General features: G+C 40.2%; 1 protein-coding gene across 1 annotated transcript in view; it reads right to left on the bottom strand.

Moving 5' to 3' along the window:
* Positions 1 to 4,072: 4,072 nt before the first annotated feature.
* The window catches only part of SEC62 (SEC62 preprotein translocation factor), a 40,176-nt gene continuing 27,540 nt past the window's right edge, over positions 4,073 to 16,708 (bottom strand). The window contains 4 exon segments of the mRNA XM_020980265.2: positions 4,073 to 5,765; positions 12,751 to 12,870; positions 13,924 to 13,984; positions 14,630 to 14,722. Of these exon segments, the coding sequence (XP_020835924.1) occupies positions 5,278 to 5,765; positions 12,751 to 12,870; positions 13,924 to 13,984; positions 14,630 to 14,722 (762 nt within the window). The 3' untranslated portion in view covers positions 4,073 to 5,277.

Here is a 16,708-nt window from a genome sequence, read left to right as displayed (position 1 = left end):
CAATTTTCTCCAGGTCTTCTCTTACCTTAGTAACCTGAAGGCAAGTTGTAGGAGGCTCAGAAGATAGCCAATAAAAAGTGGGTTTCATAAAAGGGGATCAAAGTGGTGAACAGTCTAGGCCAGACTTGGGTGTGTGAATATGTCTAAGTATCTGAAAGGCTGCCATATGGAAAGAAAAACTGCCAGACTTGGAATCGGGTAGACCTGGGTTCAAATCCCACCTGACTCTTACTGTGTGGACCACAGCCTTAATTTCCTCACCTAAGGCTAAAGGGGATAATACCTGCAATGCTTACATCATAGCACTGTTGGAAATCACTATATTAATGTCGGGCTCTTTTTGCTTGGACCCCAAGGTCCAATCAAGGAAAAAATCCCCTAAGAATTAGGCCTATCCATAAATAAGAGGTAAGCTGCCTCAAGAAATGTGAGTCTTCACTGGAGGGCTTCACAGGAAGGGTGAATATGTGCATACATCATCACAGCTTTAGAGCTGGAAGAGAGCTTAGCGTCCATTCAGTTCAATCCCTTCATTTTACAGATAAGGAAAATGAGGCCCAGAAAGATTGTGTTTTGCCTCAGTTTGAACAAGTACCAAGCAGCAGACACAGGATTAGAACCAGGGTCTCTGACCCCGAACTTAGCTCTTTCCTACTATACTGACATGGAGTGGGGAGCCTAGCAGATGCAAGCTGAACTGGCCGGTGGGGGGGAGGTCTCTGAGGTTCCTTTCAGACACTTGAGATTATTCTGAGCGACGCATGCTTGGCTAAAGTTTTCATGGCTTTATGTTTCAAAGCTTGACATGTGTTTGGTGACATAAAAACTGAAATGACTAACTGGACCACAGTGGTCTAGGTGAATGTCTGGAAAATGTCAATCAAAATTTTAGGATCACAGCATGCATCTCTCCCCCATCAATCATCTGTATGCCTTTTTACTGGGGAGTAAGAGGCATGCAACCTTAGCAGATGAAGACCATCAACATCTTAACTTGCAGGCTTTTTTTTTAAAAAGAGAATGGTATTTTGTTTCATGTCTGGCATAAATTATCTCAGTTACAACCCCTGGAGCCCACACACATAACCTAGCAAACTTTAAAATTTTATTGAAGTTCTTATGGATAAATTTTCTGCAGCAAGCATTTCTCGATGCTGCCTTGAGCCCCGGGGTAACACAAACTAAGCAAAACCAAGATACGCAGCACTGAGAGGAAAGCTGTTCTCAAGGACCACGTTCCTTGTAGATCATCTGAATCCGGCTGCTTCTTAATGCTTTTCTTCACATGTCCTAGCAATGCTACAGCTAACCTGTCCTAATGGGAAGAACCCCAGGTGTGAAAATCCCTCAGAACAGATCCCTACGCCCTCCCAGCCCACCAGGCGCACTAGATCGTTTCAGTGTGCTTCTGTACTGACATGCACGTGTGTATTTTTTCAAGTAAAACAGAAAGCTAATCTTTTGATGAACCCATTCAAGAGGGACTCGAGGCTGACCAGCTTCCCCATTACGGCCTCTGCTCAACTTTACGGTTGGAAGACGCGCGGTCACCAATCAGAATGGTGCAACTGCTAGTCTCGACAGAGCTCCTCTGTGGTTCTCCTTAAGTTAAGGTTAAGAAGTTCTCCTTCAGAACTCTTGGCAAGGGAGAGGGAGTTAAAGTATTTAGGCTCTGAAGATCTTCCAGGCTGAGTTATAGGCTGCCTGTGAAGTGAGTTTGGAGAGGGGATCTAGCTGCCAATAAAGCGAAAGCTGCCATCGTAGGCATCAGTAAAACCTTAAACATAACATTTGCTAACTTGTAACCAAGGCCGCTTCCGGAAGGTGGAAGAGCACTGGCACGGACCATCAAAATTCATGCCTAGTACTCAGCAGGCTCTGAGGGAGTCTGATTTCCTCCACCCACAGAAGTCTGCTGGAGGGAATGGTCCAGGCTGCACCCTGCAGGGTTTCCCCATGACTTGGGACAAGCTGGATGGGGCCTCCTAGTATTAGTGCCTGCCGAGGCAGCTCAGTGATCAGATGCTGTACTTTTGCTAAGGGCCCTTTTTCTTTGGCCAGGGAATGTACCTCCTGAATGTGAAGAGCAGCACAGCAGGTTGGCCAGGGACAATTAAAAATACGGCTCATTTACTGCACACACACAAGACTTGATTGTGGATATGATTTCTTACTGTATATTTGTAATCTGGTATTGAACTCTATCCTGCTGGGAAAGCTCATGCTGTACCAGCAGTGTTGATTTTGTCTGCAGAATTTCTTCAGTTTCTCTGTCCCTAATACTTCCTATTTTCAGCACAATTTGCAAAGGAAATGCAATATATAAAACATAAGACAATTTTTACTGAAAATAAAGTCATCAGTAGAAGTTGATGTAGACATCAGTTAGATTTCTTAGATGAATGTAAGAAAGAAAATAAAACCACCAAAACCCATCACCACTGCTTAATTTTATTGCAATGAAGAAATTTTAATATAGTAATTGTCTGAGTAGTATGCCACTAAATATAAATTATTCCAATTATTAAAGTTGTCCAAGCAGAGACAGGCATTGTGTTTGGAAATTAGAATTCCAAAATCAGTGGGAGGGAAAAGGAAAAAAAAACCCCAATATGTTAAATACATTGATTTTAGGATTATTTGCACAATAAGCATATTCATTACTGTCTTGAGTGTCTTCACTATCTGGATCCTCCCTTGTTTTAAAGCTCAATTCTAGATACATTGCTGGCACCCATCACAAAATAAACTCAAATTTTCTGCTGACTCAATTTTTTTCTACTTAGGGCTTTATAGCCACAGGTTGTATTTTTAAAATCCAGCACTCCAACCTTCAAGTTGTAGAGGCTAAGGGAAGCAATCTTTCGTGGTAACAGAGCTAGGTTATTTATATTTATATTTTGGCCCATAAGGATAATTACCTACTCTTCGGCAGGGTACAATATTGACAACCCTTTGATTTTCAAGTACTCACTCCTTTAAAATATATCCTCTTTGAACAGGAATAGAGACACTGAGCTACAATCCCTAAAAGCACTTTATATGGTTGATCTGCAAAGACTGTTTTCCAGTGGTCATCAAATATCCGTGAAACCAGATATCAGTTTACTACAAGAATCCACAAACACTAACAAAGTTCAGATTTTCCTAGCTGCTACTCCCCAGGTGGTTTTTGAAGACTAGACACAACTCAGATATTACAAATAGCTACAGGACAAAGTCACAGTTTGAAGTGCCTGTGTATTTATTAGTGATAAGGATTACCTAATAATTTGTAATTTCTGAGAAATAACATCATGTTAGTATCATTTTTATACCCAAATACAGATTACTGATGTTAGTGCCTACCTCAGAACTAGACAAAATCTGAGGTGCATAAGTAGAATGTTACCTAATTCTTACTGTCCATGATTAATCTGGGAATTATCAGAAGCCAGACAGAATTGTTGTTTGTGTCTGAGAGTAATTATCAGAGTTGTGGCCGATTTGGGAGAGAGTATTGGGCAGCTGAAATTGTACCTAAAGAAATGAGAAACTGAGCCCCATAAAACTTAACAGTAAGAAACACTCAAGCGCTAAAATCAATCAACATTTGCCAGGGGAACGTTCTTAAGATAACTGACAGCAGCATCGACAGAGATGCATTACACAGATCAGATGCCATGTTTCTGCTCACATACAAGGACTATTAGGATGAAGCAATCAGACCACATTTGTGAAATGTTTACCAACATACACAAAAATGTATATTTGCACAATTAGAAAACATTCAACACCTTTAGTTATAATACTTGACTGGAAGGTAACTAAAGAATAAAAATAAAGGACTGCAAATAAACGATTCCAACTGCAAAGCAGTAATAAGTATAACTTCTCACAGCGGCTTGGGCAAAGAATCAAATCTGTTTTCATAATTTCAACTTCAGAGGAATGATGACAAGCCTCCTAAAAGTTTATAGAACTAAACACAATGTATTATCCAAAAAACAGTAAACAAGAATGTGAGACAAAAGCAGAAATCAAAACTCAAACTGCCCCAAAACAGAAATCAATCAGAGCCCACTGACTGTCATATGGTCATTTTTATGTTCTTTATTTTCATTGGTACTTTAAAACAGTAAATTCTCTTTCACAGCAGTGCCTCCTAATTTGATAATACAGTACTCCAGTTTCTGAATGTAGAAATTTAAGATAAATCAATGAACACAAAGGCGTGCAAAACAGCTGCTGTAAGTCTGCTCAAACACATGGAATGTTGGCACCGAGTTGCAGCTGCTGTGGAGAGATCGATACACCACACATACTCACGACACCCACACTGCGCGCACGCACACACAAACGCGCGCGCACACACACACACATACACACTCACACACACACAATGTTCTGTGGGGTATCAGGACTTGTGTTTCTCTAAAAACATATCTTTAAATGGTCTTAATTTTGTACAAATTGAAGTGCTGAGAAAAGGTCTAAATAAGAAGTAACAATTAAAATAAAAGGTCTGTTTTATTTGTAAATTATGTACAGAATGCTTTCTCATATTATGATGGGGGAAATGGATGGGAAGGGAAAGAACAGCCACCATTTTCCAACCTACGCTGTTCCCTTTCCTTTGCCGGAGAAAACCATTCTTCTGTCAACCGGATGTACAAACGAGTTTGGATTTCCTAAGTTGGTAGTTAAAGGACAGAATTAGGAGCTAAACAAAATTGTGTGTTGCATCATTACTGACCAGCCTATCTTAAGCAAATAACTGCTAACTCTGAATTCTAAAGAAATTTTCTGGTACAATTTTATGAAAATTAAGAAACATAGCTTAAGTTTCAAGAGTCATGAGTTATGTGTTTATTTCATCCTAAAGTAATTCATAAATAGCTACCTAACTGCATCACCTGAAATTCTGGTCTTTCACTTTCATCTCTTCTGCCACATCTAACAGTAAGAAGCTCTACAGTGCTCAAAAATGCCATTATTCTAAATGCCACTGAGGAAACTACATCTTTGACATTTATCAAAAAGGAATAAAAGCTACTTACTGCCAGAATATTGTTAAATGGATAAAATTGTTATATATGTGTATTAGTGACTTAAGATTGTACCAAAAAAAAGTTAGTAGTCTATAAAATAAAAAACTGAATAGAACTGCCTGGACATCAAAGAGATCTCAGCAAACTGATTTAAAGACTACTCCAAACACTATACATATGTTTTGGTGATCAGCCAACATAGAAAATCCAACCACTTGCACACACTCAGTCCCCAAATAAAGCACGTTTATGATTTTTCAGATGAAGGCCTAGTCGTTTCTTCTTCTTCTTCTTCGTCGTCTCCTTCTTCTTCTTCCTCTTCTTCACAATCTCCATCTGTTTGCTGTTCAAGTTCCTCTTTTGTAATCATTTCAAAATCATTCCCATTTCCACTACTGTGCTGGGAACGGTCATCCTCTCGCCTGTCGCTGTCGGTGTCTGAATGCCGCTCCCCACCTGAGCCCTCTGTTCCATTGTTTCCTAGAGTTCCTATTTTCCCATCATCGTCTTCCTTTTTCTCACTGTCTGATTTTTCCTCACTGTCAGATTTCTGTTGTTTTTTGGCCTCAGATTTCTCATCTTTCTTTAAGTCTGCTTTTGGTCCTTTGTATTCATGTGTGTAGAGAGGCCTGAAGGAGTCAATGAAGCCCACGTCTGCAGTCAGATTCGGTAGGAACCAGAAATGGTGCCTTCCTCCAGTAATGAGCCAAATGATAAGGAATAGTATGCAGCGAGCTGTGAGGAGAAAAATCCCCCAAGTTTAATGTTTCAAGCACTCATGCTGTCACTCAGGTTTGATGTAAAAAAAATTATGGATGGCCCCCTCCCCTGCAGCCACAATACTCATGAGGACACCGAAGGTCCTCAGTGGCATTTCATTTTACTCTAACTTCGAGGACACCATGGCTGAATGTCATTTGAAAAAGAGCTGCTGCTGCCAGATGACATTTTAGGCATTTGAGAACAGTGTAACAATGAGATTCTTGGATTAAAAACCAATGAAATTAGTGGGACAAATGGATAACGCAAGGAATAAGCTTTTTAAAGAGTTTGCACTGTTCTTTATCTTGCATCCCAATGTCAAGATGGCTTCTACCTTCAAGTCACTTACATTTCTGGGTGAAGACGACCCTGAACGTTATCATCAAACAAAACTTTCCTGGTGAAAGATCAATATTTACGTTCCAAACTGCGCTTCTGCGGCTGTTCTCTTCTGGTAGCTGAGCTTTCACCTTTCTAAATTTTTTGATACATAAATTCACTGACCATAAGCAAAATGACACTACTCAAGACAGACAAGTCAAGTTCCTTGAGTGATTTCCAGTTCTCCAGAGAGGGATATTATTTTCAATACACCATCCTTACACTGCATTTTAAGGTTTATAAAGCACTTCCTTCACAACTACCTTGTGAGGCAGAAAACACAAAATATTACCTTTCTTACTAGAAATGAAGGAACCAAGACAGAGAAGTTAAATGACTTGCCCAGAGTCAAACAGCTGGTATCAGAGCTGAGCTTCACATGTGGATCTCCTGACCCCAAGCCTGGTGCTCTCTCCACTTTCCCTGATTTTGACTTTCACACACAGAAGCTCTCTCTTTCTCTTCCCTTTCTCTTCCCCTCCCTTCCCCTCTGTCTTTCTCCCTCTGACTTTCCTTCTCTTTCTCACATGCACACACTTTTACCACTTCAAAGACCCGTGATTCCCTCAGTATGGGTTACTCCCTTCACTAGCACAGATTTCAACTCCTTATGACTTACTAAGCAGGTCTTTCACATGTGCTATGGTTGAAAAGTTCTGATGAAAAAGCTTCTGCAAACAGCCGGACTGGCCTTCAGGCAGCTGATGCCTAGTGCCTCACCAAGCCCTCTCCCCTTCACTTTCTCTAGGAGCTCCTACCAAGCTTATGCCTTATTAGCACAGGCTTTGCAGACCCAGAGTCCTTCCCTGAATACAGTTATTTTAAATAACTATTTTCTATTTCTGCATAGCAAAGTATGTATTAAGAGCCAAAATAAGTAGACAAATGTCGGAAGACTACCTGGTTAATGAGAGGCTAGTTTTACAGGCAACTGTATCACTACTGCATAAAACCCTGAAAAAAGCTCTTTTACAGGCTCACCTTTAATATACTTTGGATGAATAACCAAAGGGAGCAGCTGACTTCACTTCACAAGTTTTCACAGGCTGGTCAGAAGTACTGATTTCCATTTCTACATAAGCACAGCCTCATTTTTTGAGACCTTGCATATTATTCATAAGAATTAATGACAGTAGGAAATGGGAGAGGCCAAAGTACACTCAATCTGTTTTGACAGGAAATCCCACTGATGAATTGCAGAAGAATGAGAGACTTCTAAAAACTGCACACTCTTCTCTTTTCCTGCCTGAACTCTCTAAGATAGCGATGCCATTAATTTGACTCTATGAAACTGAAAATCACTCCCTGCCTATATATGCAGGACAAATTGAACTACCGCATTTTTTCTGCATCAGCCTGCCTCCAATTCAATTCACCAAATCTTTATAATTCAGGCAAGCCAATGTTTCCATCTTATCTCTGCTTTCTTAAATCCTCAGATACTGGTCATCCTTTGGCATACTTTGTAAAATTTTGCCTAGGTGATATCAGAATACCCACTTTAAAATAGGGAAGAGTTAGGGAGAAAATTACTGTAATTGAATGTTTCTGCACTGAAACTGATACCACATTTTAGAAAACTAAAGGACACTACACAAATGGTAGCTATGATTCTTCTTCTTATCTGAAATGGTAACATTCACATTACACATATAATGAACACATCTTAATTCTGACTCCTATGAAATAAACTCAAACCTGATGCACTAGCAGGACAGTGTATTGCCCCAGTCAAGTTCTCAATTTTATAAAGAGGTTGTGATCTCCAGGGTGAGGATTTGTTTGGAACACAGAACGCCTTTTGCCACAGAAAAATGATAAATCTTGCTGTTCAACCTAGCCCACAGATACCTCTTTAATTCATAAGGCAGCTGAGACATGGCATTTACAAAGATAAATACTACTAACTAACCAATATTATTAAAATTATAATTAAACAAAACAATAACATTAGCATCATTTTAATTTGAATCCTGGTATGTAAGGAAAAGCAGTCTTAAAAGAGGGTAAGGAAAGAGATGGAGTCTGTTGTGGGACATCTGCAGGGGACTTCTAGACACCTGCAAGGCTGTGGGAAGTTGATAGCCCTGGGTCTTGATGATGCCTTACTTGACAAAAGTTAAGGCTTTCTTTTCCTTGGTACTGCTGTCTCCCTAGAAATTTTCTTCTGACTTGCAGTCATAATTAGGGTGGGGGCAAGGAGGGAGGGAGGCTGGTCACCAATGTAATAAAGAGGGAGACAGACAGATGAGACATTCTCCTGTGGCAAGTAAGCAAAAATTGGGAGAAAGAAGAGTTGTAAAAGCAAGAGGATTACCACAAAGTGTGTCTCGGGTGTGAAAAGTTGCCTGAGGTAAAAGTTGGCTGAACTACTAGCACTCCAGGACAGGAAAAGGGAGAAGCTGGCCACTAACCGGAGCAGCCCCACTTCTCTTTAAACTCTGACTGAGGTAATGTCCAGGACACAAACACCGTTAGGGAGCAGACCTCTGCCCTTTGTGATTTTACATCTTTAAGGAAGTGATGCTCCATTTTTTTCTCTCCCCCAACAATGAATTCAGCTTTAAACACCATCACTCAATGCGGAAAAACCTGTCCCTAGAACATGCTTTGTAAACCAGGATGAAGTATGAAGAACCCTCACTCTCAAATCTCTAAAAATGCACTACTCGGTCTTAATCCCTTCACAGCTCATCCAGACCAAGGCTTAATCTTCTGCCCACAATCAAACAGGCCCGTGCTCCCTCTTTTCTGCTCATGCCCACCATGTCTAGGTAACCTCAATCAAGTACATATTTCCTCAGGCACACACTCCAAGTTACAAGTATACAATTTCTAGGGTGTGTTCACAAAGAGGAATAGCAAATAATTTTAAAAGTATAAGGATATATACGTATAAGGACTCTATCCAGTGCAACCTAACCTAGATCTAATTAAATTCCCTGGATCCAGAAGCTCCTGGTAACTGGGGCTAATGCCCTTGCCATCCATTTACCCACAACTCAGGGAAGAAAGCTTTTCTCACTGCCCTATCCATTTTGGGCTGAGTCCCAACTCAGCCTGCAGTCAAACCACCACCGGATGGGCACCCACCGGCCATGAAAGTGTCAAGGCTAACCCCTCTCACCTGGCTGGTCTTGGGATGGGCCTTCTGGTCCCGAGTTAACTCTTAGTATGGAATGCCTTCTAGAGTTTGGCCCCAGTCCACCTGTCTAGCTTTATTTTCATAATGAACCCCTTACAAACTCTTACATTCAAACTAAAACAATCTGCCTGCCTCCGATTCAATTCACCAAATCTTTTGAATTCATGCAGGCCAATTTTTTTTACTAGAACATGTTCCCTTCTTATAGGTGCCGTCTTCCCCATGAAAAGCCAAGAGCTGATGAACATTCTTTTCTCCTTAGGACATTCTACCTCGTAGCACAACTTGCCCCAATCAGACTAAAAGCTCTTCAAGGGCAGGGTTTATGGTATTTCATTTTTTTAACTCTAATCTCTGGCACAGAGATATTTAATGTTTATAGAATTTGCTGCTTCAATGAGATGGGATTCTTTACCTCCTTCTACCCAAACTCTGAGATTTACTCTGAAATTTAAAGCCCTCTACAATTTGACACCAATCTCCATTTCTGGTTTTATCTACAACTCTTTACACATTTTAGGCCTTCACTAACTGGAACACTTGCTATTCACTGAAGATCACCAGTTCTGTTTTATTCATGCTATCCCTTCTGGTAATGTACTTCTCTTCTCACTGCACTCACACCTCGAGGTCATATCTTCATCAGAATGTAAGCTCAGTGAGGACAGGGCCCACACACATCTTATCTTCGTGTTCCTCTCATTTTCTGGCACTGTGACTTAGCACACAGTGGTTGAGCATTAAGAATGAACTGAATGAAGAATGTGTAAGACAGCGACACCACAGGTCAAATCATTGTCATACCCCAAAACTGAATGCAAACAAAGTATGTATAGTTCTGGGACAAATCAGCAGAAGAAAAAAAATTCTTAGAGAACATAATTTAGTTTCTGGAAATTTTGCAAAACTACTTCAGTGGAAATAAATGCTCCTGGAAACAATAAAAACCTAAGCAACTTTAACAAAATGCTTAAATTTAACCAATGAAAAAAGATCTAACAACAAGCAAAGCAAGGTAAAGCAAAAAACAAAAGAAGTTAAGTGATAGGGAGTCAAGTCTCTGGTCTGACACTACTTAGCTGTATGACCTCTCTGGGCCTGTTTCTTCATCTGTAAAATGAAGAGGTTGGGCCAGATTGCCTCTAAGATTTTAACCTTAATACTATGATCATATCTTCCCCCTACACTTCCCACTACTATTTCCTTGTCAGAATAAAATATTCATGGAAATTTAAATCATAAAATACTCTCTATTCTTCTAGTCCATTATCCAAGCTCAGGCCTCACTTCCCTCTCTTAACAATCTTAACACTATACTTAACTCAACCATACAGTACCTACCCTTCATCCATCCCTACTGTGCTGCTGAATGATGCCGGAGGAAGGCAGGAGACCATATTAACCGGGTCCCCTACAAACTCGCAGCATTAAATCACCCATTAGGCCCATTCCCAACCTTCTTTTCTTCCCAAGCTCCAGCAGTATGTGAACATGCCTGTTTTACCAAGAAAACTCAGGCCACTAGTCATAGGCTCCTTCATTTCCCCAGCCCCCTACTTCAGAACTCTGGTCTATCTTCACTCATCTTCTCATTTGTCCCCATCTTTAAGGAAGAGGAAGCACTTTTTACCCTGTCAAAATGAATTCTCTGATGTGTGCTCTTGATCCTATGACCTTCTGCCTTCCAGCAGTGGCCTCTCTAATCACTTTCCTCTCTAATCTTCAATCTCATCTTGAATAATGGCTCCTTGCTGGTTGTCCACAAATACACCTAAATCTCCATCTTTTAAAAAATCTTTACTGGATCCTGCCCTGCCCAAGTCATCTTCTCTCTTACCCCTAAAGGTCAAGAAAAAAAAGGTACCTCCACGTCTTGCCTGATTCACCCCTTCCCACACACTTGACTGCTTTGCAATCAAGGTTCTTAACCCATCACCGACTAAAAGGGTTCTCTCCCAAGTTACCAACCAAACTCTTAATTCCTAGCTCTGATGGCCTATTCTCAGTCATTACTCCTCCTCATTCTTGGCAGCTTCCACTACTGCCAGTCATCCCTCCTCCTGGAAGCTCTTGCTTACCTCAGCTTTCCCGTCTGATGGAGCCTTCACACAACTTTGTCATTCTTTTCCTGTCTCTAACACTTGGTCCTTCATCTCCCTTCTCTTCCTTATCCCCACATCTCCAGCTTGCCCTTCTTCCAAGCTTTCCCAATTCTGTGGGGGGCACAACCCAGTTTCCCATATTTGTAACTAGCAATAAATGAAGTATGGTTGACTCCCGTCTCCCTCCACATCCCGTAAGTGGCTGAGTGTTGTTGATTCTACAACTGACACAGCTCTCACATCCACCCTTCTCTGCACTCACAAAGCCACTATCCTAGTTCAGGCTCTCAGCCTCTCTCACCCATATAACTCTAACAGCCTGTTTCCAGTCTCTAACCATCCAACCTGTCCTCCAAACATCTGTCAAAATCATCTCCAGAAGGCAAAGGTCTGAACGCTCAAGGATAAACCACAAACTCATCACCCGAATGTTTGTGGCTTTCTTTAATGGGAATACAACCTACTTTACCTTTCCAGTCTTATTTCACATTACAACGATTCACACAGGGTCTAATCCCATCAAATCTGACTGTCTGATGTTCTCTACACTTGATACTGCATCACCTGAATTTGAGAACCCACACTCTCCCCTATCTAGAGTGCATTTCCTGATTCTGCCCCTCAGAATCCTCCTTTTCCTTCCAGAATCCCTTTGGTGCCACATCCTCCATTAAGCCTTCCTTGGCTGCTCTCCTTTCCCAAATTACCCTTTATTTACTTCTTTACAAATCCTGCATTCTCCTATTAGAATGTAAGTTCGTTACTTAACAAGCACTTACTAAAGGTCTACTCTGTGCCAGGCACTGGCATGATGGAAAGACTAGTGGACTTGAAGTCAGAAGGCTCTGCCACTTACTACCTGTGTGAGCTGGGGCAGTCACTTAACCTGGATGAGTCTCAATGTCCCCCTTTATAAGATGAGGGTGTTGGACGAAATGACTTCTACAGTGCCTATCCAGCTCCAAATACAGGCTCCTACAGGAACTAGTCAAAGAAACTAGGTTAAAGTAAGTTTTTTCATATTTGCCCAAATTCAGTCAGGCACACATCAATGCCTTTTTAAAGGGATGCGGGTTGTTTTTGTTTTTCTGTTTTGTTTTAGGGGGTGGGAGGCAGACTTGGGGGTAAGTAGTCAACTTTGGAATCTGACCAAAGTGAACAGTGAAATCATCGTTTGTCCATTTCTAGATTTTCCCAAATGCTTAGATATTACTGACTGCTGATCAAGCCCAGAATTACTGCCTTCCAACTAGAATGAGGTTTTGGAGTTTAGTCTGACTTGCTGAATACCTACCTTACTGAACTCATTTTTACTGAAGAGAATACTTACCAATAGCAAGCAGCAGAATGCTGGCCACAAAACAGCCGGCTCCTACACTGAGGTAATAAACACCCACTCGCATCTCCGCAGGCCACAGAGGGAAGAGGGTGGCAGCTATCACTGCAATCACTGCAACAACAAAGCACCAAGGTGCCGAGCTCATTTCTGGACTCAAACTGAACTTATTAACTTATTAACCATGACTTAACAAAGGAAGCTTGTAATACTGTTATTTACATTGTTGGTGGAGGAAGATGCTTTAAAATATTTCATGTTCTATTTATAAACCGATTTGACATATAAACTTAAGATTAAACTCTGTGCTACTAATCAAACAACTACTAAGTGCTTAGGGTTCAGGCCTGGCAAACGAAGCTGCAGGCAAAATTCAGACATTATGTTTTGGTACCTTCAATCTTCACCTGACGTAACATGGGACACTGCTCTTCTCTCTTTCTTAAAGGGATGAAAATGCAGATACCCACCAACCTAAACACGACCCCTTCACCGGTGTTACACAAGGTTTAAGCAAGCAAAACTCTACCATAAACCCTGGTTTGACAATTTATACACAATCTAGTGATTTTCTCAAAAATCACAGTAACAACTATATAAGATAACTTGAAACAAAATCACAATTTCTAATCTCAGAACTCCCCCCCCAAGAAATACATGATTATTTAAAAAAAAAAGGAATTGAAAAAGAAATGGTAAAATGGAGGCAACTAGTCGTAGTAGAACGTCCTTAGTAATCACTTTTCTTCCTTCTTCTGGAATATCATTCTAGTGGCTCTGAGGACAGTGGAGAAGAGCATGCTTTTCTGGAGGTTTGCTTACTTCTTCTTGCCATGTTAGAAATTTTGGAGGGTGATAATTAAGATCAGCTGTTTGGGGAATGGATGCCCTGTAGCTGAATGGATTTTTGGTCACCAATAACTTAAGGCACGATGTTTCAGTAAAAGACTTATATTGATTTAGTATTTTAGAATTTAAGAAAAAATACTCTTCTTACTTGCGTTCCTCACCTGAAGAGTGATTCAGACACTACATACCTATGTCAGCATAATTTTAAAAGGCTCATCTTTAGATAAGATTCATATAAGAAATGCATAAGGAAGACCCACTTATCTCAGCTATTTCCTTCCCATCTTAAGGTCACACTTAAACTACTTATTCACTTACCAAGAATTAGTCCCATGGCAAATGTTTTAAAGTGGACTGGGTCATAGATCCACACATACACCTAGAGAAACAAACAGTTAAATGTTTCCATAAAACAACAGAAAGTTAGAGATCCAGTTATAGTAATTTACATGTTGTGTATATTAGGAAAGTGATACCATTTTGGAATTCAAAGCAAGGATCCAAATTTAATTAAATACTTCAAACAATGTACTAATCGAGCTCTAGTCTAAAAAGCCAGATGCTCTGATTGAAATTGGTATATCTTATTTAGTAAAAGACTATTCTATTCAGTAGAAGCACCAGACACTTAAGGAGTTTACAATAACACAAATAACTACTCTAAATTTTTTACTTCAGTGTCAAGACTTTAGGCCATCAGAGAAGTTTATTAGAACATTACACGTATCTGTGGAATAGAAAAATCTATCCTAGAAGTAAATGTTAACTTGGTGGCAATTTTTGCTATTAGTAAGCAAATTATACCGGATAGCTTTAGGTTTTAAACAGTTTGCTAACCCTTTTCACAGTGTAGCCAGTGACTGAGATATAAGGTAATATGAATGTAATCAGACTGAGTTATTCAGATATATGACTGACCATCTAAAGAAGATCCATCATATTTCAAACCTTTGTGATTGCTTCATTCCCATCTCATGATTTCTACTGATAATCACAGTTTAATTTCTAGGCTGGATACACTAACCTCATTTCCATCCAGGAACACTTGATCTTCATGTGGTTCCAGTTTGAATTTTTTCTTGGCTTCTTTCTTTTTGGGTGTTCCTGGTGTTTCCTCCTACAAAAATGTACCCCCCCCCCGCCATTAACAGGGTGAAAAATCATTTTTAAAAAACGTATAATCTCACTGCAAATGAAATTAAAATATTCATCAAACTAGTAATTTTCAATGCCATATTAGCTATACTTTTTACATTATGTTAAGGAGTTGAAAACTCTGGAAAATGAAAACAAAAAAAACCCCCAAAACCACAAAAAACTAACCCGGACTATTCAAGATACCAAAGTGCCATGGGACACTTCCAAGGTACTGTATACTTAAAAAACACAACACACCACACATACCCCACAAGCTGCTTGATAAAAAAAAATCAAAACCCTTAATATTGCAAAAGACAATGACAATGACTGACACGAGATGGCCAGGAATAACCTGCATTTGAGTAGTCTATCATTACAAGCTACTTCACATCTATGACCTCATTTGGCCCTCCCAGTTCTGTATCAGTGTTTGTGTATGTATTATCTCCATCCTCCAGAGAAGAAAACTGAAGAGAGGGCAGGGGTTAAGTCACAGAATGTTATTGTTGGAAATAACCTTAGAGATTATTTTTAGTCCAAAACCTCACCTGACAGAGGAAGAAACAAAGGTCTGGAAGTTAAAATGACTTACCCAAAGGTCCAGAGCTAGTTTGTAATGAACTTCCACGTTCAAGAACTTGAGAATTCCTAGCCAAACAAAATTTTTTAGCATTCCATTTCTCCCTATGGCTTATTCCTACTCAACCAATTCTTAACGCTCACTGGGACCTGCCATTAACTACTTCTCAGTGCCCTCAGTCCTGTCCCAGGCAACCACCATCACTGGCTACACTCTCCATCCTTTGCAAGGTCAATCCTTTGGTGAACCAGTTCAACTCAACACTATCTGCCAGTCAAAAATCTCTCGCTACCTTGTTCTACTGCCACTGATGTTTTGCTAAATTCATGACCTATCATGAATTATACTCCTTCCATCCACCCTCATCTTCACCTCCTCATGTGCTAAGATGAATGTTGAAGGAATTCATGCAGCTCCTCTAACTTGGTCCACTACCAATTTATATAATCTACTCTCAACTGAGCCCTCACAGCAGCAGGGTAATTCATCTACTCCTCATTGATTCTCCAGCCACATCACAGCAGCTACTCCAAATCTCCTTTCTTTTTGTTTTTGTTTTTAAAAATTATATTTCATTTTCATCAATCAGCAAAAATCTCCTACCCTCTTTCCCCCAATTAATAAGAAAAACAAAACTCATTATAAACATGCACAGTCAAGAAAAACAAATTTCCATCTTGGCTGTGTCCATAAAAAAAATTGTGTCATTCTGCACTGAGTCCTTCACCTGTCTATCATGAGGTGGGCAGCATGTTTCTTCGTTAGTCCTCTGGAATCACAGCTGGTCATTATGCTGATAAAAGTTCTTAATTCTTTAAGCTGGTCGCATTTACAATATTGTTGTCATTGTACAAATTATTCTCCTGGTTCTTTCTCATTTCACTCTTCATCAACTCATAGGAGTCTTCCCAGGTTTCTTTGAAACCACCTCTTATAGCAAAATAATATTCCATCACATTTATAACTTGTTTATTCATTCCTTCATTTGTGAGCACCTTGTCAAAATCCCATTCTTTGCCACTTGAAAAAGACCTGTTACTATGTTTTTGTATATCCTTAGAAGCTGTGTTGCTTAGGACTAATCGCTCTCTTAATCTGGCCTCCTTCTAATTCTCCCTCTTGCATTCTCCCCTTCCCTATTTCCCTGCTGACTGAAATGTATCTCTGGGCCCAGCTCTTCGTGTGCATATGTAGTCATTCTTCCTTCCTTTAACCAGTGTAGATGAGAATGAGGGAGCTGCTCCTGCTCCCCCTCCCCCCATCTTTTGTTTAGACATCTTCTTGTACGCCCTAACAATCTGAGATAATTTCCCCTAACACACCTTTTCCTCCCTCCCACCATGCACTGTGTATTCCTCTGCCCCTTCTTTTTGTTCTTCTCTT

This window comes from Phascolarctos cinereus, unplaced genomic scaffold (assembly GCF_003287225.1).
Source record: "Phascolarctos cinereus isolate Bilbo 61053 unplaced genomic scaffold, phaCin_HiC Scaffold_7;HRSCAF=346, whole genome shotgun sequence".
In the NCBI taxonomy this organism is placed as follows: Eukaryota; Metazoa; Chordata; class Mammalia; order Diprotodontia; family Phascolarctidae; genus Phascolarctos; species Phascolarctos cinereus.
Note: the sequence above shows the minus strand (reverse complement) of the source record. Positions and strands in the feature narration are given on the sequence as shown.